Here is a 24,592-nt window from a genome sequence, read left to right as displayed (position 1 = left end):
CGCGCGCATCACACAGCTCCCTGTACGCCTAGTGCCCTAACTTCCGGTACTGACGCTCTCTGTACCGGAAGTCAGGGCCCAGGCGGCACTAGGAGCTGTGTGATGCGCGCACTGCCGGGGAGAGGACGGGACACCCCCGGCAGCCGCGCATCAGCCGGAGACTGCAGAAGGAGAGAGGATCGACGGGGGAACGCAGGGTAGGTGAGTTGTATTTTGTTATTTTTGTGTTATTTACTGACTGGGGGGGGCATCTATAAAGGGGAGAAAGAGGGGGACCATCTATAAGGGGGAAAGAGGGGGGCCATCTATAAGGGGGGGGGAAAGGGGGACCATCTATAAGGGGGAAAGAGGGGGGCCATCTATAAGGGGGGGAAAGAGGGGGACCATCTATAAGGGGGGGAAAGAGGAGGACCATCTATAAGGGGGGGGGCAGAGGGGGACCATCTATAAGGGGGGGGGAAGAGGGGGACCATCTATAAGGGGGGGAAAGAGGGGGACCATCTATAAGGGGGGGAAAGAGGGGGGCCATCTATAAGGGGGGGAAAGAGGGGGACCATCTATAAGGGGGGGAAAGAGGAGGACCATCTATAAGGGGGGGGGGAAAGAGGGGGACCATCTATAAGGGGGGGGGAAGAGGGGGACCATCTATAAGGGGGGGGCAGAGGGGGACCATCTATAAGGGGGGGGAAAGAGGGGGACCATCTATAAGGGGGGGGGGGAAGAGGGGGACCATCTATAAGGGGGGGAAAGAGGGGGACCATCTATAAGGGGGGGGCAGAGGGGGACCATCTATAAGGGGGGGGGCAGAGGGGGACCTTCTATAAGGGGGGGGCAGAGGGGGACCATCTATAAGGGGGGGGGAAAGAGGGGGACCATCTATAAGGGGGGGAAAGAGGGGGACCATCTATAAGGGGGGGGGGCAGAGGGGGGCCATCTATAAGGGGGGGGGCAGAGGGGGACCATCTATAAGGGGGGGGGCAGAGGGGGACCATCTATAAGGGGGGGAAAGAGGGGGACCATCTATAAGGGGGGGAAAGAGGGGGACCATCTATAAGGGGGGAAAGAGGGGGACCATCTATAGGGGGGGGGGAGAGGGGACCATCTATAAGGGGGGGAAGAGGGGGACCATCTATAAGGGGGGGCAGAGGGGGACCATCTATAAGGGGGGGCAGAGGGGGACCATCTATAAGGGGGGGCAGAGGGGGACCATCTATAAGGGGGGGCAGAGGGGGACCATCTATAAGGGGGGGCAGAGGGGGACCATCTATAAGGGGGGAGAGAGGGGGACCATCTATAAGGGGGGAGAGAGGAGGACCATCTATAAGGGGGGAAGAGGGGGACCATCTATAAGGGGGGAAAGAGGGGGACCATCTATAAGGGGGGAAAGAGGGGGACCATCTTTAAGGGGGGAAAGAGGGGGACCATCTATAAGGGGGGAAGAGGGAGACCATCTATAAAGTGGGACCATCTTCTATAGGATTAGCACCCTCTTCTCCTGACATCCTCTGTGCTGCTGGGACCTCCCCTATAGATCAGCACCCTCCTCTCCTGACATCCTCTGTGCTGCTGTGACCTCTCCTATAAGATCAGCACCCTCCTCTCCTGACATCCTCTGTGCTGTGGGAACCTGCGACCTCCCCTATAAGATCAGCACCCTCCTCTCCTAACATCCTCTGTGCTGCTGGGACCTCCCCTATAAGATCAGCACCATCCTCTCCTGACATCCTCTGTGCTGCTCTGACCTCTCCTATAGATCAGCACCCTCTTCTCCTGACATCCTCTGTGCTGCTCGGACCTCCCCTATAGATCAGCCCCCTCCTCTCCTGACATCCTCTGTACTGCTGTGATCTCCCCTATAGACCAGCACCCTCCTCTCCTGACATCCTCTGTGCTGCTGTGACCTCTCCTATAAGATCAGCACCCTCCTCTCCTGACATCCTCTGTGCTGTGGGAACCTGCGACCTCCCCTATAAGATCAGCACCCTCCTCTCCTGACATCCTCTGTGCTGCTGTTACCTTGGGGGGGGGGCAACATCAGGGGACCAGGTGAGGTGGCAATATGTTTATTGGGGGCAACAGCGGGGGAACAAGTGGCAATATGTTTATTGGGGGCAGTGGAGGTGGGGTGGGCAATGCTTACTGGGGGTAGCACCAAGGGACCGAACATTATGGCGTGGGGGGGGGGGCAGTAGCGGATTATAATGTGGGTGAATTGACTTGGGGGGGGCCCAGGTTGGGTGGACAGCCCGGGGCCCAGGTTACTTGTAATCTGCCACTGACCGTCATATATATATATATATATATATATATATATATATATATATATATAAACAATCTGGGGGTTACTCACTCACTGGGATCCCCATCTCCCGGGTCCGAGACAGATGGCACATCACAAACTTCAGTCCAGCCAGTACTGACCACAGTCAGCTTTATTTGTCCGTTCAAGGAAAAACATAAGACGTAGGGAACACTTTGCAAATAAAATGAAACCTAGGCCTTCTAGCCACTGACTGCACAACACAGCTTCCCTAGCTGTCACTTCTGAGCCTACTGCTCAACATTACCAGTTCCACTACCTGTGTTCTCCCACCCTGGGAGCCATCACCTAGTAAGTAGTGGTCATTGTGTGGACATATAATTTGTATGTTGGTATTATTGATATTGGCTTTGGTATGCTAGGATTTGTTAATTAACAGTATGGGGATATTTGTTCCTTGTATGTAGTAATACATAGTAACTGTATAACTATTCCTTAGAGGTATTAGATATCTATAATATCATCACACATAGAAAATTGGCTCAGATTTATCAGTCTGATAAATACAGGGTCCCTGTTTTGCCAATAACTATTGTGGCCACAGCTGGACTACAAGCAGTCTGCAGTCAGGTAAGTATGTTTTTTTTTTAAATTACTGAAGAGTTGCGGCTTACAGACTACAAGGGAGGATTACCTGTATGGGAAAGACTAAACTGGGCTCAGCTGCCATGACAGCTGATCATCACCCCATGATTGGGGAGCGAATCACATGACTGAACAGCACAATTAAATTAAATTAGAGGGAATTTCTGGGCAAAATAGACTGATGAGCTATGCCAGGATAGCACCTCTGATGGTGGGGTGCCCCCGACACCTAACCCCCCCTGCCGATCAGCTGTTCGGTGCTCGCACCATACAGTGAACAGGACCAGAATCTGTTGGCTCCATTCACTGTGTAAGGGTATGTGCACACAGAACACCCGTCGCAGTTTTCTCAGCTCGCACCCACCTGCGGACCCTGGCGCCCGTGCATCTCTGCTGGTCCCATAGGCTTTGTTCTATGGTTTGCCAGATCTCAATGGAACCGGTGGAAAAAAAATGGGAAGTGGCTTCGGCAAACATGGGAGCACCAGCTTAGGGTCCTATTTAACTGAGCGATTTTTAACGATTAGCGACTAACGATCGCAAACGAGATTGTTTATCGTTAAGCTGAAATCGTTCACCATATTACACAGAACGATAGTCGTTAGTTACGATCGTTACTATGATCGTTATTATGATCGTTACTATGATCGTTTATTCCTTATGATCCCAGGAAAACAATGGACAATGTGCAATTACACTGAACGATTAGGGACCAACTGCGGAACTTGAGCGAACGAATGTGGAATTACAGCGAACGATTAGAGATAATTTTAGGTTCAGATCTAAATAAATAATCAACGACATATGAACGATTTTTCGATCGTTACATGCAATTACACAGAACGATTATCGTTTAAATTCGAACGATTTTTGGCACGATAATCGTCCCGTGTAATAGGGCCTTTAGAGTGTGTTCACATGCGGTGGGTACGGTGCTGGTTTGCTGCTTTTTTTCCCAATTATGTTCAATGGGAAACTTATCTGCAGCAGATACTGTATGTGATGTGTGAACATACCCCTAGTGCTTCTCATCTATGACTATTATCATTTGCTGGTTATGTTTTTAGCGTTTAATCTGATGTTTGAGATACAGTACATGACTGGACATGACCTCATCTGTTAGTATTGGGGTGTCTGGCACAGCAGAGCTGGTTCTGTTATAACGCAGTGCTCGGCAGCGGAGAGGACACAGCCCCCGCCATGTACGTGCACGGAGGACTGCAGCAGCAGCACTGCGGGCACTTCTCCTCCTCACTTCCAGCTTCCACCAGCGCGGCGCTGCATCTTCCACAGGGGGCGCTCTCGGTTCTCCTTGTTGGTGCTCAGGGACGATCTGGGACAGCGCTGTCGCTTCTCGCTGGTCAATATGGCGGCGGCCTGGGCTGCGGCGGAGGCGCGGAGCCAGAAGCCGTGAATTCGGGGTCCCGGGAGCCGCAGCCTGGCCTGTGCCGTGGAAGGGGCGGCGGGATCGGGCGGAGAAGCTCGGAGGAGGGCCGCTGTCTGGGAAGCTTGGACATTGTTAACCCCCCCGGCTGCGGAAGGGATGTGACCGGCTCACCTCGGGCCATCCCGGCGGCTGCAGCGGCGGACGAGCAGCTAACGAGAGGCCGGGGATGGGCCAGCAAGTAGGCCGTGTGGGAGGTGAGGCACCGGGAGCACCGCCACCGCATAGAGGAAGCAGGAACGCCGGGACACGGCTGGGGAGTCACCCCGGGGCTGGAGGGGCTGGAGCCGGGAGCCGGAGGAGGGAGGCTGCCGGGAGGAACAACCCCGAGGCCGGATTCAACATCTTCGCTCAGCACGGTAATGGTCCGTAGTGATGTGTGTCATATATCACTGTATATACGTCATATCTGTGTGTATACAAGTATATAGATAGGATGCCTGATCTCCATAGACTTCCATAGGATGCCTGATCTCCATAGACTTACATTGGATGCCTGATCTCCATCGACTTACATAGGATGCCTGATCTCCATAGACTTACATAGGATGCCTGATCTCTCCATAGACTTACAAAGTATACATAGGATGCCTGATCTCTCCATAGTCTTACATTGTATACATAGGATGCCTGATCTCTCCATAGACTTACATTGTATACATAGGATGACTGATCTCTCCATAGACTTACATTGTATACATAGGATGCCTGATCTCTCCATAGACTTACATTGTATACATAGGATGACTGATCTCTCCATAGACTTACATTGTATACATAGGATGCCTGATCTCTCCATAGACTTACAAAGTATACATAGGATGCCTGATCTCTCCATAGTCTTACATTGTATACATAGGATGACTGATCTCTCCATAGACTTACATTGTATACATAGGATGCCTGATCTCTCCATAGACTTACATTGTATACATAGGATGCCTGATCTCTCCATAGACTTACATTGTATACATAGGATGCCTGATCTCTCCATAGACTTACATTGTATACATAGGATGCCTGATCTCTCCATAGTCTTACATTGTATACATAGGATGCCTGATCTCTCCATAGACTTACATTGTATACATAGGATGCCTGATCTCTCCATAGACTTACATTGTATACATAGGATGCCTGATCTCTCCATAGACTTACATTGTATACATAGGATGCCTGATCTCTCCATAGACTTACATTGTATACATAGGATGCCTGATCTCTCCATAGACTTACATTGTATACATAGGATGCCTGATTTCTCCATAGACTTACATTGTATACATAGGATGCCTGATCTCTCTGTAGACTTACATTGTATACATAGGATGCCTGATCTGTATATATTACATCATATACATAGGATGCCTGATCTGTATATATTACATCATATACATAGGATGCCTGATCTCTCCGTAGACTTACATTGTATACATAGGATGCCTGATCTCCATACATTACATTAAGTGTTGAGCGAATCTATCAAAATGTTTGGTTATGGCAATGTTAGCCGAACCCGAATGCTCTGGGTTTGATTCTCACTGTTGCATAAGTTGGATGTCGCCCTAGGGCTGCCAGAAAAAATATGGGTACAGTCTGTGGCTGTATCCATGTAATACTGGCAGCCCTAGGGCGGCAACCAACTTAAGCAGCCACGGGGAAGTGTTTGGGTTCGGCTAATGTCGCAGTACCCAAACATTTTGACAGATTTGCTCAACGCTAATTACATTGTATACATAGGATGCCCTGATCTATATGCATAACATTATATACATAGGATGCTCTCATCCGGTGTATACACATAGGATGCTGTCACCTCCGGTGTATACACATAGGATGCTGTCCTCTCCGGTGTATACACATAGGATGCTCTCATCTCCATACATTACATAGAATGTCCGGATCTATATACCACACATTACATTATATACACACAGGATGCTGTCACCTCCAGTGTATACACATAGGATGCTGTCACCTCCAGTGTATACACATAGGATGCTGTCACCTCCAGTGTATACACATAGGATGCTGTCACCTCCGGTGTATACACATAGGATGCTGTCACCTCCGGTGTATACACATAGGATGCTGTCACCTCCGGTGTATACACATAGGATGCTGTCACCTCCGGTGTATACACATAGGATACTGTCCTCTCCGGTGTATACACATAGGATACTGTCCTCTCCGGTGTATACACATAGGATACTGTCCTCTCCGGTGTATACACATAGGATACTGTCCTCTCCGGTGTATACACATAGGATACTGTCCTCTCCGGTGTATACACATAGGATACTGTCACCTCCGGTGTATACACATAGGATACTGTCCTCCCCGGTGTATACACATAGGATGCTGTCACCTCCAGTCTATACACATGGAATGCTGTCACCTCCGGTGTATACACATAGGATGCTGTCACCTACACTGTATACACATAGGATGCTGTCACCTACACTGTATACACATAGGATGCTGTCACCTACACTGTATACACATAGGATGCTGTCACCTACATTGTATACACATAGGATGCTGTCACCTACACTGTATACACATAGGATGCTGTCACCTACACTGTATACACATAGGATGCTGTCCTCCCCAGTGTATACACATAGGATGCTGTCACCTACATTGTATACACATAGGATGCTGTCACCTACACTGTATACACATAGGATGCTGTCACCTTCACTGTATACACATAGGATGCTGTCACCTACACTGTATACACATAGGATGCTGTCACCTTCACTGTATACACATAGGATGCTGTCACCTACACTGTATACACATAGGATGCTGTCACCTACATTGTATACACATAGGATGCTGTCACCTACACTGTATACGCATAGGATGCTGTCACCTTCACTGTATACGCATAGGATGCTGTCACCTACACTGTATACGCATAGGATGCTGTCACCTACACTGTATACGCATAGGATGCTGTCACCTACACTGTATACGCATAGGATGCTGTCACCTACACTGTATACGCATAGGATGCTGTCACCTACACTGTATACACATAGGATGCTGTCACCTACACTGTATACACATAGGATGCTGTCACCTACACTGTATACACATAGGATGCTGTCACCTACACTGTATACACATAGGATGCTGTCACCTACACTGTATACACATAGGATGCTGTCACCTACACTGTATACACATAGGATGCTGTCACCTACACTGTATACACATAGGATGCTGTCACCTACACTGTATACACATAGGATGCTGTCACCTACACTGTATACACATAGGATGCTGTCACCTACACTGTATACACATAGGATGCCGTCACCTCCATGCATTACATTGTATACACATAAGATGCTGTTATTACCTTACATTACATTATATAGATTGGATGCTCTGATCTCCATACATTAAATTATATACACTTAGGATTCGATGATCTCCATACATTTAGGTAGATACACAAGATGCTGTGCTCTCCATACATTACACTGTATATACATAGGTGATGGAAGCTGTGATTGCCATATATTACATTATATAGAGATAGGATGCTCTGATCTCCATACGTTACATACACATAGGATGGTCTAATATCCATACGCCAAATGATATAAACAGGATGCTCTGATCTCCATACATTAAATTGTATTCACGTAGCATGCTCTGATCTCCATGCATTACATATAGATTGGATGCCCTCATCTCCATATGTTACATTTTATACATAGAGGATGCCCCCCTCTCCCTACATTACATGGTATACACATGAAAGCCCTCATCACCATACTGTACATCACATACACATAGGATGTCCTGATCTCCATACATCATCTTATATACACATCCTCCACCTGGGTGAGTGGAATTGCAGGCATTTCCTTCCATAGGCTTCAATGAGGATCTTCATCTCTTTCATGCGTGCTCCTCATACTGTGACATCTATGGTGTCACTGTGGCGGCTGCTGCATCCCCCAAGCCTTGAGTCCTAGGAGTCTATCACCTGTGGGGCCTTGTTATGGTGGTCATCATAGTTCTGTGTATCTATGCATGTGTATGGGCCCTTACCCATGTTTTTTTTACGGGAGGAAGGTCAGGATCATACGGGCTAGGATTCTATATTTGGTGCACCAAGGTACAATGCAACATTTGGGATTTGAAGGGGGCTGATGGTCTCGCTAAGACAATGGATAGAATAAGTAAAGAAATATCAATCTGTTTACATGTAAAGTAGATATTATATTATTTATTCCCCACCAGTATTTTATCTGAAAGCAGCTGCTCGGGTGATCAGATAGTAAGAATATGGCGACCATGTAATACAGAGCTGGTCTGTGGGCATTCTTAGAGCCGTAGTCTTACTACACACAGGTGGAGAGTCACACGTAGGGAAACAATGGTGTAACACAAGGACAGACTCACCCTTCTTGTAACCCCTGTAGTGGAAATAATCTGAGGCATGTGAATGTTTCCCTATACCCTTGGCAGATAACGTTACCAGGGGTGTCACCCTCTCCCTATGATAGTAAGCATACGCTCAGCCAATCCCAGCATGCACGTTCATTGGAAGCATGGCAGCCTCACATGCAGCCCTTGTGTCTCGGGTGACTTGGAACGGATCGTCCTCAGTCCACATTTACCCACACGCAAATGTCGAGGGAGGATCCTATAACCTTTTAGATTGATAGAAAATCCTTTTACGTAAAGGGGGTATCCCAGGCTTGTTATCTGGTGTACCTGGGATAGAGGAAAACTAGACCGTGGAGGTGGGATCGCTTGTACTCCCACCGATCACAAGAATTGGGGGTCAACTGTCCTCCGAGTGAACATGTCCACTACTGTATTAGTGCTTAGCAATGGTCTGAAGTCCCTTAGAGATTGAATGGAGCTGTGGTCAGCGATACTCCATTCACTTGGGGGAAGTTGACCACCATATTCCTGATCAGTGGGGGTCCCAGCAGTCAGAAGACCACTGATCAGCGCGTTATGCCTTATACTGAGGATACCAGGTATCACTGGGAAAGGTTGGCTCCTTTCCATATGCCTAGCAGAAAGATGCTTAGTGTCAGTGGCTCCCATCATGGCAGGCCCTGTCTGTCACCATGTAGTAAGGACACTGCAGGAGGAATACCTGGCTAAAGCATATGGCTATGGGTTTGTGAAGTTGGACACCTGTTTGTCCGGTTGGCATTATGAGACCTCCCTTTCACCCAGTGTTGTGTACAGCCCAGATACAGGGAAATAGGCAGGAAAGACTACAGATACACTGTGCGGGAGCCATGGCCCCTGCATAGATCCTATTGCTCATCCACCAGGGCTCTGTACAGGAAAGCATTGGTACATCTGGTTTCAATAGACATGTCATAAAGTATCCCAGGTCTGAGGGATTGCAGGGTTTGCTGCTCTCCGTGTCCTGGGGCAGAGTAACCACTTCCTGTCCTGTAGAGGTTGGGAGGTTATCTGCTCCTATTGTGTTATGGTAGATTTACGGCCGCACAGTTATAGTAATAGGGATTATCTATGCGAGTGATGTAGTTATGGCATCAACAGGAACTACAAAACTTTATATACATTTCCCTTTGCGTTCCACATTGATTGAACAGGTTTACAGCTTTTCCGCCTTGCAATGAATTGTATACATGCAGCCACCTATATGTTATAAGAATAAGCATTCATTTCTGAGGGTATAAATGCCATATACCGCACTGTGCTTTCCTGCCATAAGCATTGCAGCAGGACTTCTGTTAGGGTATGTTCTCTCATAACATTATATGTTGTGGGTTTTAATCAGAGTAAATCAATGTAAACAAATAATTATACATCGCATAAGGTCCACAGCATATATGCTACATATGAGTATACCTTTAGGGGTATATAGTGTGACGGCGCATGTTGTGGTACAGGGGTATGGTTACTTTCTTAGGAGTTAGTTGGCACTGTATAGAGTGAGTACTGTGGAGTTCACCAGACATGCATGTTTGGGTAGTGGAACAATAGATTGGGGACATCCAGATGCCTAGGAGGCTACTTATCTAGAGGGGAGAAAGCAAGGGACAGACAAGAAAACCTCATCTTGTGTGCTGCTTAAGTTGGTGACAGACACCTCTACCGTCCACTCTATACACCTCCATGCACCATGAATGGTAGAAGGGGAGGTAAGCAGCTACCGGACAGCTCTGGCAGCGGCTTATCTTCCCAAAAACATGAGTTGGGCATCTGTTATCCAACATGTCTAGTCCTTCTCTCCCCTGACAAATGATGCCCTGACCTGAAAGGGAACAGTCAAGTGTCAAGGGGGTGGTGCTGAGCGTCACATGCATGCCTTTTCCCGCGTGGCTTCCATCATGCAGCCCTAGTTTGTTGCATCTCCCCAATGGGCATAGTAACTTGCTGATGGCAGAACTCTGCTTCATTCTCTCCGATCAGGGCATAGACATAGTATGATGTGTCTTCTCCCTAGTTGGCACCATCCAGGATAACAGGGTGAGCTATAGCCCTCAGGGGGCTGCTATAAGTACTTGGTAATACAGCATCCATTATAGTAATGAAGCCGGAGATGTGTCTGTTACAGTATTGGCTTCCTGAGCGGCTTGTTGATGTGCGCTGAGTATCTGACTATATGACTGTGCTGCTGTGGTCATGGGAATCCTTCCTCTATAAATTGTTTTTCTCCTGGTGATTCCTAAATGTTACTGCCTAAGTACTGGTGGAGAATAGCCGGAAAAGGGAGAGATCTGGGTGCAGCGTACGGTTACTTGGGGGTGTTCATATGAGGCAGATATATTGCAGGAAATTAAGTTTCATATATTTGAAGTTGCAGAAGCTGCTTGGATTTTTATACAGTAAGAAGGTGTATATACAGTGGTACCTTGGTTTAAGAGCATTTTGAAAGAAAAGCTCACAGTTTTTCACAATTGTAACTTGGTTTAAGAGCATTGTATTGGTTTAAAAGCTCCCTGTACTGGGTGGTAGGGGAGTGGGGGAGGGGCATGGTCTGCATAGCAGGGTCTACTGCCCTGTACTCTGACCCAGGAAGTCTCCCTCACCTTCCAAATCATAACAGATCCACTTCAGACTGGGGCTTGCATCAGGGGACAGGACTATGGAGGTAATCTCTTCATAGCTGTAACCCCTCTCTCCCCGGACAGAGAGTGCTGCTATACTGTGACCACATCTGCCCTGCCCATTCCTTCATGCTCCCTGCAGTCTCTGTCATCCCTTGTTTCCCATCCTCTCCATTCCTGCTATAATGTGCCTGCACTCACACTCAGCTATACACACTGCTGCTATAATGTGCCTGCACTTACACTCCTCCATTCACATTGCCGTATAGAGAAGTTTCTGTCGCTGTCCTCCTGCACAGCTCTGTGATTCTCACTTCCTGATTGGTCCGTGCTGAACACACACCCCTTCCCCATTGCTGTCATGTGACCACACAGACCTCTGACAGCAGCCCTGCTTCTCTATTCTAGCCTGTTGTAGTACACCACTCCATTATGGGGATCTGCAATTCCATCCTGTATCTACAAACTGCTGCTGTGTTATCAGGTTTATGCAGTTACTGTACATTATACTCCACATGCTTATTGCTATACTGCACAGTAACTTATATATCACATATTCAGCTGTTTCATTTGTTTTACATGTTGTTCAGAATAAAAAATAATTTTTGGAATATACGGGGGGTTGGGGAGGGATGGGGGGGTTAGGGTGGAAGGGGGTGGGAGGGTATGCCCTCCTGGGGAATTATGTTTATGTTGGGAGAAAACCTGTTTCTGGAAAATGTTTAATAAAAATAATTTTGATTAAAAAAAAAAATAATTTTTGGGGTGTGGAACCAATTGTCTGTATATCAGTGATTTCTTCTGGGAAAATTTGCTTTGGTTTAAGAGTAGATTTGGATTACAAGCACGGTCCCGGATTTAATTATGCTCGTAATCCAAGGCACCACTGTATATCTATAGCCTTTGAGCAGTATTGTATGCAGCAATTCTTTGTCAGATTTTCAGTATTGTGCGGTATCACTGCTGTCGTATCTATCTGCATTTCCTATTACATTGTTTAGCCATCGGCAGGAAATCTCAGAGGCAGCAGAGAGGGATCTACAGTCCGCTCAGTGGTTACATGTAATGTGCTGACATTAGGATCTTACTGTATCCCGTAGATGTGAGGAGGAAAGCAGAGATCTAGGAGAGCAGCTGTATGTACCAGGTGTGCCGCCCCATGATTCACATTCATGTCACTCATAGAGATTACCAGCACTACACACAGTGACATCCCCACTCATGATGACCTGTTTATGACTAGGATATGCCGTCACTTTATGATGGTCTGTGAGTTTGGAGCCCTTGTAGTCAAACACGTTTCTATTAGTGGAAAACCCCTTTAAGGTGTTCATCTTCTTCAATGAAAAAGTTAGCTATTTTCTTCAGTGGTCCCAGAGGGCCTCCTGACTCTCCTCCAACGTGAGAGAAGAGTTGGGCATGTTGTATCTTTACTGCCTGACCCCCTATCTTTCTGTTCCCCATTGAGAACACATGCACATTTAGTCGTTGAGAACGTTCGAGTATATGGGGGAGATCAGGAGAGGTAGCTGAAGGCGACTGCTGTTGAAGGTGTATGACCTCCTTTAGACCCTAGCTGGTCCTGAGAATGAAGCAGAGGGGGTGCTGGTTAAAGGGGTTATCCAGCGCTACAAAAACATGGCCACTTTCCCCCTACTGTTGTCTCCAGTTTGGGTGAAGTTTTGAAACTCAGTTCCACTGAAGTAAATAGAGCTTAATTGCAAACCTATGTAAACAAGGTCACTGGCCAGGAGTGTTGCTTGTGTCGTCTTCACTCTTGCAATTTTTTTTTTTTTTTTGGGGGGGGGGCTTTAGATCAGATGCCCCAACCAATCATAACGTGGTGCCTTTATATTAGCAGTAGCTGACAGCTGTACACTCCTGTAGGACCACAAGCTGTCTTATGAATGTGGTAACCTTTAGATCTCATTCACTGGGATGTATCGCTGCCTTTGTAACGTGTATGTCCATGGATGTCATACTTAATAAAACTTAGGCTCGGATCACATGGGCATAGGTTGGTTTCTGTCAGGAATTCTGATATTGGATATAAGGTCTACATACACCTTAGACTTATGTCCCCCAAACCCACAGCGAGCGACGGATTTGGCCACTTATGTAAAATGAATGAGGCCGTGTAGAACAACCACCAGCAGATGATGCTGGTGGTAAGAGGGATCAACCCCTTTGTTCTGAGAGAGATCAGCCGCAGTGAGAATGCTTTCGCTGCGGCTTCCCTGTGCCCATATAGAAAACACAAAAATGCTTAGCTTTGCATTATCTCGCCACCTGTCATCCCCATACATAGCCATCAGTTGAAGGTGTATGGGGGCCTTTAGTCTGCAATCCCAGAAGCCTGACACTGTTCTAGGTAAATAGTATCTACCAGGATTAGTTGGGATCTGACATATTAATCCCGTGTCACTATACCCACAGGTTATGACGCATTCTGCCACCTATACAGTATCCAGCTTTCTTTGTAGTAAGGAGTTTTCAGCAGAGGTGCCATGAGGGTAAAACACATTCCGTTTCCATTTAGAGGTAACATTTTTGTGGCATCGCCATTGTTATGTTTAGAGGAAGCTCGGGCTGAATCATCAGAGCGGGGTTAGTGTTGGCTTCTTATGTTGCAAACCCCCAGTATGTACAAAAGAAGGGCTCCTCTTACCTCCCCAAGGCAAGACGTGAGCCTGGAAAGTAGCCTGAAAAATGATCATTTATGGCTGATAGGCCTTTTGTTCGCAGAATATCTGAGAGATCAGATGATTTGTCTCCGTAATGTTAGATGCTTACCACACCAGACTGCACCGGCTGTAATGTGGGGGTCTATCATACAAGGCTAGTGGGACAGGGACAGGGTCACCTCAACAACTCGTGACTTACAGCATCTCCTAAGTGCATGAAGACTAAAAACAAAGCCTATATGTAGTGTCATCCTGCAGTCTGAAGAATACATCCACAGCATTATCTCTTGCTTACCTGTGTCTTGGTAGGCAGCAGATAAGAATAAGTATGAATGCAATATCAGACTACACAAGGTTTGTTTGTAGTCTGTTACCATGGAGACACACAGGTCTGCATTGTAGTTCTTGATGCAAAACTGCAAGATAATTTTATTATTTGTCTTTCATGTACTATATCTCCATTGTAGCATTACAGAATACATACTGGAAAGATGTCTGTACCCTTTAACATCACAGAAGCCCTGTAAGAAAGGTGACATTGTAGATAACTGGAATTCAGGGAGGACACATTTACTGGCAGGACACGTCTTGTGCTACATGTGGAATAGATATAGCACGTAAACATTTCACGGTGTGCCAGCTGTCTCTTACTGGCTGCTCTATAACACATACATGTTCTTACATGAAGGCAGAGAAAAGGATGAAACTAAAGATATGCTCCTCATAAAACTGATTTATTCCTGGGATCTTCTTACATGATAGATAATATAGGGTCAGGTCCCTGCACACATTATATGGGGGGTCTACATATAGGGCTTGCTGCATGCAGGCAGTCCCTGTCCCTATAACCTCAGGGGCACATGGACATCATAGAGTGGGGTCCCCCCTTACGTATGAGAGGTGTTCCTGTTCTGTTACAAGGACAGCCATGTATTCACCATATAATCCTACAGCAAGTCCTTAGAGGGCTCTATGATGGTATATAGTACATAGCAGACTGCCACTGGGTGCCGGGGCTGCATTGCAGGGATTTCTTTAGGAAATGGATCATTTGCATTTAAGTCCTTCCGAATATTTAGGATTTTCCTGCTGTCAGGGAGACTATTTCCTCTTATTCTTTAACTTGTTTACTATGGCTGGAATAGTGATTCCCCCCCCCCCCCCCCCCCATGTGCAGAACGCGGCCATATAGACTATAAATAGCCCCCTGGACTCGCACCCTTTACAGTTTCTGTCTCTTTGTTCTCCTCCTGAAAGAAGAGTCTGTTGTTGTCTTCTCTATAGCCTGACATCCTGTGTAAGGGCCCTATTACACGGGCCGATAACTGTGCGAAAAATCATTATATCGTTCGAATTTAAATGATCGTTCTGTGTAATTGCAGGCAACGATCGGAAAATCGCTCATATGTCGTTGATCGTTGGTTTAGATCTGAACCTAAAATTATCGTTAATCGTTCGCTGTAATTCCGCATTTTTTCACTAATCGTTCAGTATAATAGCACATTGCCCATTGCTTTCCTGAGATCAGAAGGAATAAACGATCGCAATAATGATCGCAATAACGATCGTATCATTCTGTGTAATATGGTGAATGATTTCAGGTTAACGATAAACAATCTCATTTGTGATCGTTTATCGTTAATCGTTAAAAATCGCTCCGTGTAATAGGACCCTAAGATGTGCTATACCTGTATACCTATATTTGTATACTTGTATACCTATATTTGTCATTGATGTAAAATTGATGCGTCAGGGCATGCTGGGAGTTGTAGTGTCGCAGCAGCATTAGAATAGTTTTGTGATGTAATGTTGTTCTGTAAAGCATACATGCTGTATATGGAACATACATGTGCTCTATAAGACAGGACGCGGCCGTCATATGACGGCCACAGATCTCTTGTAGCTGAGAAGGGCTGTCGCTGGCATCCATTGGAGCTCCTTACACAACGCTGCTGCCGTTTCAGATGTTCAGTGGCCTTTTAAGAGAGATTGATTATCATTGCAGCGAGCGCCGTGTAATCTTTTCCTTGCCAGGGGCTCTATCGGTAGGCTCAAAGACATCAAAAAGAAACCTCCTCGCAGAGCGGAGGAGTAAATGCGCGGCCGGTTTTCATTATTTTTGCTAATTACAAGGCTGATAAGTCTCCAGATTCGCAACGTTCAGAAGTTTGGTTTCGGCTTTGCATGTGGGTTAAGCAAATAGTTACATTACACAGAACTTGTCTTTGTGCGGGATTGTTGGGTAGAGAGAAGTAATAGGCGTAATCTGACTGTGAAGAATGCTTTTATCGGCCATGGTTTGTTTCATGCTGATCCTTTGGGGTATAAGGCTGTGTTCACATCACGTGAGGTAAATGCTGGGAAATGCTCCTGTCATTCATGTCCATAGGTCTCTAGTCACTGACCAAGGACAGAAAGACCAGCAAGCACTGGTGGTGTGCAAATCCAGATGACTATTAATTTCAGGATGCCATGTTGGCACAGTGACCATCTAACCGTTTTGGCTTGTAAAATCGTCTTTTATAAACATGCACCACAAGACGTCTTTTCTACCATCCTTACTACCCCTAAAGATTTACCTTTGTTTTTAAATAGGAACTCCGACAATTTATTTTTCTTTTTTGAGTAAACTGGTGTCAGAAAGTTATACATATTTGTAATTTACTTTTATTTAAAAATCTCAAGTCTTCCAATACTTATCAGCTGCTGTATGTCCTGCAGGAAGTGGTGTTTTCTTTCCAGTCTGACACAGTGCTCTCTGCTGACACCTCTGTCCATGACAGGAACTGTCCAGGGCAAAACCCAATAGAAAACCTCTCCTACTTTAAACAGTTCCTGTCAATGACAGAGGTGGCAACAGAGAGCAGTGTGTCAGACTGGAAAGAACACACCACTTCCTGCAGAACGTACAGCAGCTGGTAAGTACTGGAAGACTTGAGATTTTAAAATAAAAGTAATTTACAAATCTATATAATTTCTGACTCCAGTTGATTTGCATCACAGGGCCAGCTAACCTAGACACATGTACCACATCTCATATGGAGTACCAGCTGACTGCTACTCCCAACGGCCAAAACGTGTCCTAATGGCCTTTGTCTGGCTACACAATATACCTTTACCACAAAAAAAACAGGCTTTCCTTTGTAAAGACATATAGCAAGGAGAAGTATGACACAGTGCTCTTCACTCCCTGGCCAGTGTTTTTTTTTTTTTTTCCTTTTAAATCAACTGGTGTCAGAAATTTATACAGAGTTGTAATTTACTTCTGTTTAAGAATCTCAAGTCGTCCAGCACTTATCAGCAACTGTATGTCGTGCAGGAAGTGGTGTATTCTTTCCAGTCTGACACAGTGCTCTCTGCTGCCACCTCTGTGTATGACACTTAAAAAAACATCTACTACTCTGGACAGTTCCTGTGATAGACAGAGGTAGCAGCAAAGAGTATTGTGTCAGACTGGAAAGAATACACCTATTCCTGCAAGACATACAGCAACTGATAAGTACTGGACGACTTGTGTCTTTAAAATAGTAAATTACAACTCTGTATAACTTTCTTACACCAGTTGATTTGAAAAGAAAAAAGAATCCAAACCATCACAGACAGCTTGAGCTGGGGGGTGAAGAGCACCGCCCTGCACTTCTCCTGGCTATATCTAGAGACTAGTGGCGATCTCAGCAAAGATTAACACTTTTCACACGTCTTTGTTTTTTTTTTTAAGTGACAGTAATGTGAGAGCAGTATGCGTGTATGTTGGCGCTTTCCATTGGAAATATATGTTGGGCAGTAGCTCAATAGGAGGAATAGCCGGGTGTCACCTTATCATTCTCCAGACTCCAGACTCTGGAATGAATAATAGAAGTGCTTGGCTTGCAGGTTAGGGCCAGAAGAGACATCACTCACTATATAGGAGATAGGCTTGTATATTAGGAGGTGAGCCCTTTTATGTGTGTTAGACTAAGGAGGAGCACACCGTGGGAAAGATAGTGGGACGATGAATAAAAAGTGAAGATCTCACTACTTCTATCTTCACTGAATGCATGATGCGTCTTGTCTTCATGTCACAAGGTTTCATTAGGGCGGGTTCACACACAGCATTCTTTTTTTTTTATTCCACTTCCGGCCGCAATGCTGCGTGTGAAACACCCCTTTAAGGGTACAAACACACACACACCGTATACGCAGCGTATTTACTGCTGCGATACACAGCAGATACGCAGCAGATTAGATCTAAATAACTGAACACAGCATCAAATCTGCATCATCGTATCTGCTGCGTATTTGCTGCATATCTACTGCGTATACGGTGTGTGTGTTTGTACCCTAAAGAAGTTTTCTGAGGCTTGTTTCCTAGAAAAAAGCTGTAAAGTTTTGGCCACTAGGTGTCACACTTCTCTGCAATCTGACGTCAACTGCCTGTTATGCTCATTCTGTCAGACATTGGGATGAACACCAAAAGTGGAGGGAGGGCTTAGCTAGTTATGTAGGGGAGAAAGCACAGACTGCTTTGCATGCAGAGTCAGTGTGTCACCTCCACAGGGTGAGTTCTGTGTTCCAGTGGGTCCACGCTGTGCCTGAAAGGTAAATCAAGGCTTCTCTCTTTTTTTTTTTTTTTTTTTTTTATTCTTTATTTGTGACAAGGCTTCTCTCTTGTATCTGACCAACCATATAGTTCTGGGGAACTGTTTATTCTTACAATATACACAGTGCTACCTCTCAAATGCAGTCCTCTCTATTATCAACAGTTCACTGCTTAGACCAGGGCTGCTTCTGTGATGTAACGTCTCTACAATGATCCTGCTGCTGTTTCTTTCCTTTCTGCTCACATAGCACCCAGCTGTGGCAAAACTACAACTCTCAACATGTCATGGCAGAATTCAACTCAGTGCATGATGGGAGTTATAGTTTAGCCCCAGGATGGGGGACATTTCAGAACAGTTATCCCCAATCGGTTTTGCTCCTCTGTGATCATCATGGGACCGCTGTGGTAGATCACCTGTATGTGACTGCACAGACATCGCTGCTTTATGTTACTTACACTTTGTTCCTGCTTCTTTACTGTGTACATGGTTACAGCCACATTCATATGATTCAGTGGGAGATTACATTGATTCCTGCTCGCCCTGCCCGGGCACTGTGAAGGTTACCGGGTCGTCCTACCTTCTCGTGCGATGCTCGCTATCGCTCATCGCCATGGTGACTACTAAGCTGTTTTGTTGGCCGCTCTCCAGTCTCAGTCACACATTCCACGCAGCGCTAGAGCCGGAGTCATCGCATACGACGCAATATCTGCAGGGGGGGGAGCAGGCCGCCCCTCTCCGCATCCATCACATCACTGCACATTGTTATTGCATTGTTCACACAAGACTCAAGTGTGTGAGGCTAAAAAAAGACACGGCTGGAAGTATTTGCTATAAGACGGGGTATATACATTGTGGAGGGGCCGAAGATGTATCAGTCAGATGTGGAAGGTTGAGGGTTAATCTGGTGCAGTCAGTCAGTCTGACTCCCCTGTATCACCTCTGTTACCTCTATGGCAGGATCACACCTATCTCAGTCACCATGGTGACTAGAAAACCTAACCTAGCGACCAGTGTCTTAGCCCGCTGTGCTGCCCTCTGCTTGTGAATGGGGCCAATGGCTTTGTAATTCTTCGCTGAGCACCGCTATACATGGCCGTTCACATTGCATCTGTCCTTTTTGGCCACTAACATTTTTGAGATGACTCCTAAAATTTGGCCATGCGTCTGAAGGGCCTTCTGCCTCTACAGCGGCCTGTTTGCTGTCACTGTAGCCCCCTCCACCTAACAGGACACCCGTCCTTCTGTGTATAGGGGGGCTCTGCTGTCCACACTCTTTACCTGTTAGCAGATGTCCTTGACAATGGTTTGGTAACTCACTATCTCCACGCCGGGCCCTTATGCCATCAGCTGTAAATGGTAGGGATGCCTGGTGTACAGTGCCACCACAGGGGAAATAAAGTATTACACAATGCACATTCATATCAGTGGTGTTGCATTCCTGTTGTGGAGGCTGGGGTGGAGGTCTCAGTGGTCGGACCGCCAATTGGAGATAACACGCTCAGGTGGGAATGCCCCTTTGCCCCCCAACTGCTGCAAAATAACAACTCCCACCATGCTCAGATATCCAGTAGTAGTCAAACTAACAACCCCTATACAATCTTGGTATTGTCATAGATGATGTGAATAGTTACCATGTCCATATATATATATATATATATATATATATATATATATATATATATATATCTATCTTGACATTCAGACCAGGGATTTGCAGGATAGAGGGGTGTGGGGCTTGTGGGTCGTTCATTACATCACTTATGTAATAGCCTTGACCCCATTTTCACATGTATACACAGCAATATCCTTTCCCAGACACTGCACAATAAGTGTGGATAGAGTTGTATAAAAGCTGCAGGTTTCTTGTATTATGTAATGGTGAAAAGCCTATAAAACAAAAATCATCAGTACAGGATGTACCATAACAGGTGGTGGCTTTGCCATGGCAGATCAATGTGGGCGCCCGGGGCTTATACTTTGTATGCAGATATGTGTGTGACGTAGACTGCAGGATGAGTGCTCCTTGTATCATGCTGGGTGCCCGAGTACTTCTCATAACTACTAACATTGTACTTACTGACGTACGTGCCGTCTGGGAGTGGATAACTTCAGATTTCCATTCATTGTATTAGGAGATTTTGAGCATATGCTGTGTTTTGGCTTCATGGCATTTACCTACTGAGGGGGCAACACAAAGCGACACAGCCACACAATGACGCCAACAGGTCCTGCGTTGTGTCTGTGTCACTGTGTGCCATCTGTGGGGTGTTACAGCACACTTATACTCAAGACTGGCTACTGAAGTGGTGGAGAACCGAATTTTATAAGTACTGAGGTACCACGTTGTACCCTCTTTTAGGATCGGCCATGCTCCCTGTCACTGCCCAGTGCAGCAAGCAGCATAAGAGTGCGTTCACACAGGGTTGGTATGCACGTGTTTCTGCGTGAAAAACTGCATCAAATTGTTATATAACGTTAAAAAAAAAAGTGTTCTAACTTTTGCCACAGTAAAATCTGCAGCATTGTATTTTTTGCTCATTTTTATTTCCTCATTGAAAATGGAGAATTAAAAAAAAAAAAAAAAAAAAACAGCAACTGTATTAATGTGCTTGAAGGGGAACTCCAGAGGGCAAAAAGTTTTTTAATTAACTAATGTCAGAAAGTTATACAGATTTGTAAATTCTATATAAAAATCTCAAGCCTTCTGGTACTTATCAGCTGCTGTATGTGCTGCAGGAAATAGAGTACTCTTTCGAGTCTGACTCGGTGCTCTCTGCTGCCACCTCTGTCCATGTTGGGAACTGCCCAGAGCAGGAGAGATGTTCTTTAGGAATTTGCTACTGCTCTGGACAGTTCCTGTCATGGACAGAGGTGGCAGCAGAAATCACTGTCAGACTTGAAAGAATACTCCACTTCCTGCAGGACATACAGCAGCTGGTAAGTACTCAAAGACTTGAGATTTTTAAATAATAGTAGATTAGAAATCTATATAACTTTCTGTCACCAGTTGATTTGAGGGAAATAAATATGCAGAGTACCCCTTTTAAGTTACTCTGTACCCACAATCTTACCTCCCCAAACCACTTGTACCTTCGGATAGCTGCTTTTACTCCAAGATCTGTCCTGGGGTCCGTGCGGCAGGTGATGCAGTTATTGTCCTAAATAACAACTTTTAAACTGGCAGCCCTGTGCCCAACGGCCGTGGCCTAGATTGTGTATGCATTAGGCTGGCACAACCTCTCTGTCTCTCCTCCCTGCCCTCTTCATCATTAGGAATGCTCCAGGCAGATTGTCTCCTATTCCTCAGCTGTGTCAGCACTGCACATGGGCTGGATAGTTAAAGTACCTGTGCAATGTTCAGCATGGAGAAAATGTTCCAGTGGCATTCCTAATGATGAGGAGGGTTGGGAGGAGGGACGGAGGGGTGGTGCAAAGTTAGGGCACAGATACTCTAAGCCCCGGCTGTTTGACTCCAGTGCTCCCAGTTTAAAAGTAGTTTTTTAGGACAATAACTGCATCATCTGCCGAACGGACCCGAGGACAGATCTTGGATTAAAAGCAGCTATCCGAAGGTACAAGTGGTTTGGGGGGGGGGGGGGCAGATTGTGGGTACAGAGTCACTTTAATGTTTGTCCCTGCTGATTCTGACAGTATGTGCTGTAATATGCGGTGAGTTTCACACGCCCAGATGTTGAAAAACAGCCGTGTCCCCCTCTCGTACATATAAGAAGATCCGTCCTGTAGTTTGTTCAGCAGAATGCCCTGTAGCTATATACAGTACGTGAGATTGGAGAAGGGTAAATATTTTCTTGCCATGCTTTTGAGGATATGCACTGTGACAGGTCGTCTCTCACTTCCTCTGTAGCATGCCTCCCAGCACTTCTGGGTACATTCCTATTGAGGGCTGTGTGTATATATGAGGATTGTAAGGCATAGCAGGAGGGAATAGTGGCTGTCATCTTCTCAGTTCTCTTCTGTCCCATGTCACAATACAATTACCCGCCTGTGGGCATCCAGTGTGCCCCCCCCATCCATCAGTGCATGGGAAAGAACATGGCAGCCCAGCCCACTACCTTGTTATTAAAAATTGGAAGCCTTTAGTCCTTTTTATTTTCTAGTCTAGTGTCCCTTTAAATGTTGGTGGCTTTTGGCCGGTCACAGTGGCCGTGTGTGTGCGCCAGCTGTTGCGTGCCTGTTGTATGGGTGTATCAGGGGAACAGCTGTGTTGAAGCCGTACACACATGGGGCGGACGCACATGCAGCTTCCTTCTCTGCCACGCCAACCCAGCTGCCGTCTGTTTCTCCCAGAAGTGTGGGCAGCTCATGCCTTACTGGAATATGGACGAGCTTCGCAGCCTGTATGATGAGGTTTACTGAACGGCCTAGAAGTCCCGACTGCGGTCTCTGAGCACCTGCCCTTATAAAAGCCGATCCCCTGCTAATGGGGCTAGCTGCCCCCAGGAAGAGGCCATAAATAAGGGGGCTGTAAATGGGGCCAAGTGTCAGAGCTGTCAAATCCAAGGCTTAGCTATAGTGCCGTGCTCTTTGTATTGCATTCAGCTCTTTTATAATATAAAGCTTCAGGATCTCTGCTTGCTGTCAGTGAATGAATTAATGGTGTGTACTTAAATGGTTTGCGCTTGTGCTGCTCTTTGTATGCAGGACATGATGGAGATAAGATGGTTACTTTATTTTAGCCACTTATGTACATAATAAATGTTCCTCTTGCTTCGGGGACTTCCGTGGCCTCTGTCGTTCTCCCAGGACGCTCCCGTCGGCCAGGCATCTCCGGGCTTGTCCGGCTTGACCTGCGGGGATCTCTGCCGTGGGAAGTGTGCGTCGCGCTGGGGGTGCGCAGCTGCTGGGAACGGGTCACAGGTGAGTAGAATTGTTTCGTTTTTTTTATAGTGGTCGCCTCGTGGTGGGGATGCTGCCATTTTTGGGCTTACCATGCGGGACGACCATACCTGGTGTATAAGACCACCCATGACTTCTAAGAAGATTTTTTGGGGGTAAAAAAAAGTTGTTTTATGCACTGGAAAATACGGTAATTGCTTTAGACTTCTCATTAAAAAAATGAAATAATGTTCCCCTTCATTGACTGCAAGCAGAGATTGGGAAAGCTCACAGGTCAGGAGCCTCGGTGTCTTTCCATCTTGTATATGTAGTACAGCTGGGGTGTCAGACTTGCAGTCCTCCAGCTGTTGCAAAACTACAACTCCCATCATACCTGGAGAGCCAGAAGTAAAGCTTTGTCTTTGGTCCAGGCATGATGGGAGTTGTAGTTTTGCAGCAGCTGGGAGGCTGACCCCTGTGTAGTAGAGGGGACCCTTGTGTTTGGATGTGTAAGTGATATCTTACAGACATGCCCCTGTCTTCCCACTTGTTTTCCCATCCATCCCTCCTGGCTTTCAGAAATGCTGCAGACATTTTTTCCATCCCATTTCCCATCCACACTCCCCATAACCAGAGCAACTGGTGTAGCCTGCCGCTGCCTGTAACCGGACCCCCTCCTCCTCCATCTGTCTCCTCGCCCGTCCCCGCCCTCCGGATTCCTGTGCCAGTGTGCTCACACTTCTCCCAGGGTACAGACAGCACCTATGTCCCGCTCCTAACTGCCGCTCTAGCTTTTCGGTCATGATTCTTGGCCCGGTCCCGGCCTCTCCTGGTGTCTTGGATGGTAAGGGGCACATGATCAGCGCGGCGTTTTGGGAAAAGGCCATCCGGCAAAATAAGTTCCGTACATCGGGTAAGCTGAGGTCGCTGCAGGACTTTGTGTAGGATGCTCTGTGTTGGGATTGGGACTCTCTTTAGTAGGTACTTCTGTACTGTCTGCAGGACAGTGTTATTACATTGTTATACTATGGTTATAGGGCTCTCTAGCCGCTTTTCTTATATGTTCAGGTTGTAGT

At 46.4% G+C, this 24,592-nt stretch overlaps 1 protein-coding gene across 3 annotated transcripts in view; it reads left to right on the top strand.

The window, feature by feature from the left end:
* The first annotated feature begins 4,238 nt into the window (after window positions 1–4,238).
* ABL2 (ABL proto-oncogene 2, non-receptor tyrosine kinase) overlaps window positions 4,239–24,592 on the top strand; it is a 40,915-nt gene continuing 20,561 nt past the window's right edge. The window contains exon 1 of one of the 3 annotated variants that reach the window (XM_069981132.1): window positions 4,239–4,708. In XM_069981132.1, the coding sequence (XP_069837233.1) occupies window positions 4,519–4,708 (190 nt within the window). In that variant the 5' untranslated portion in view covers window positions 4,239–4,518. Of the gene's footprint in view, window positions 4,715–24,275; window positions 24,430–24,592 lie in introns of those variants that run through there. The other 2 variants (XM_069981131.1, XM_069981133.1) reach the window with 2 other exon arrangements.

The sequence above is a fragment of the Dendropsophus ebraccatus genome, chromosome 8 (genome assembly GCF_027789765.1).
Source record: "Dendropsophus ebraccatus isolate aDenEbr1 chromosome 8, aDenEbr1.pat, whole genome shotgun sequence".
In the NCBI taxonomy this organism is placed as follows: Eukaryota; Metazoa; Chordata; class Amphibia; order Anura; family Hylidae; genus Dendropsophus; species Dendropsophus ebraccatus.
Note: the sequence above shows the minus strand (reverse complement) of the source record. Positions and strands in the feature narration are given on the sequence as shown.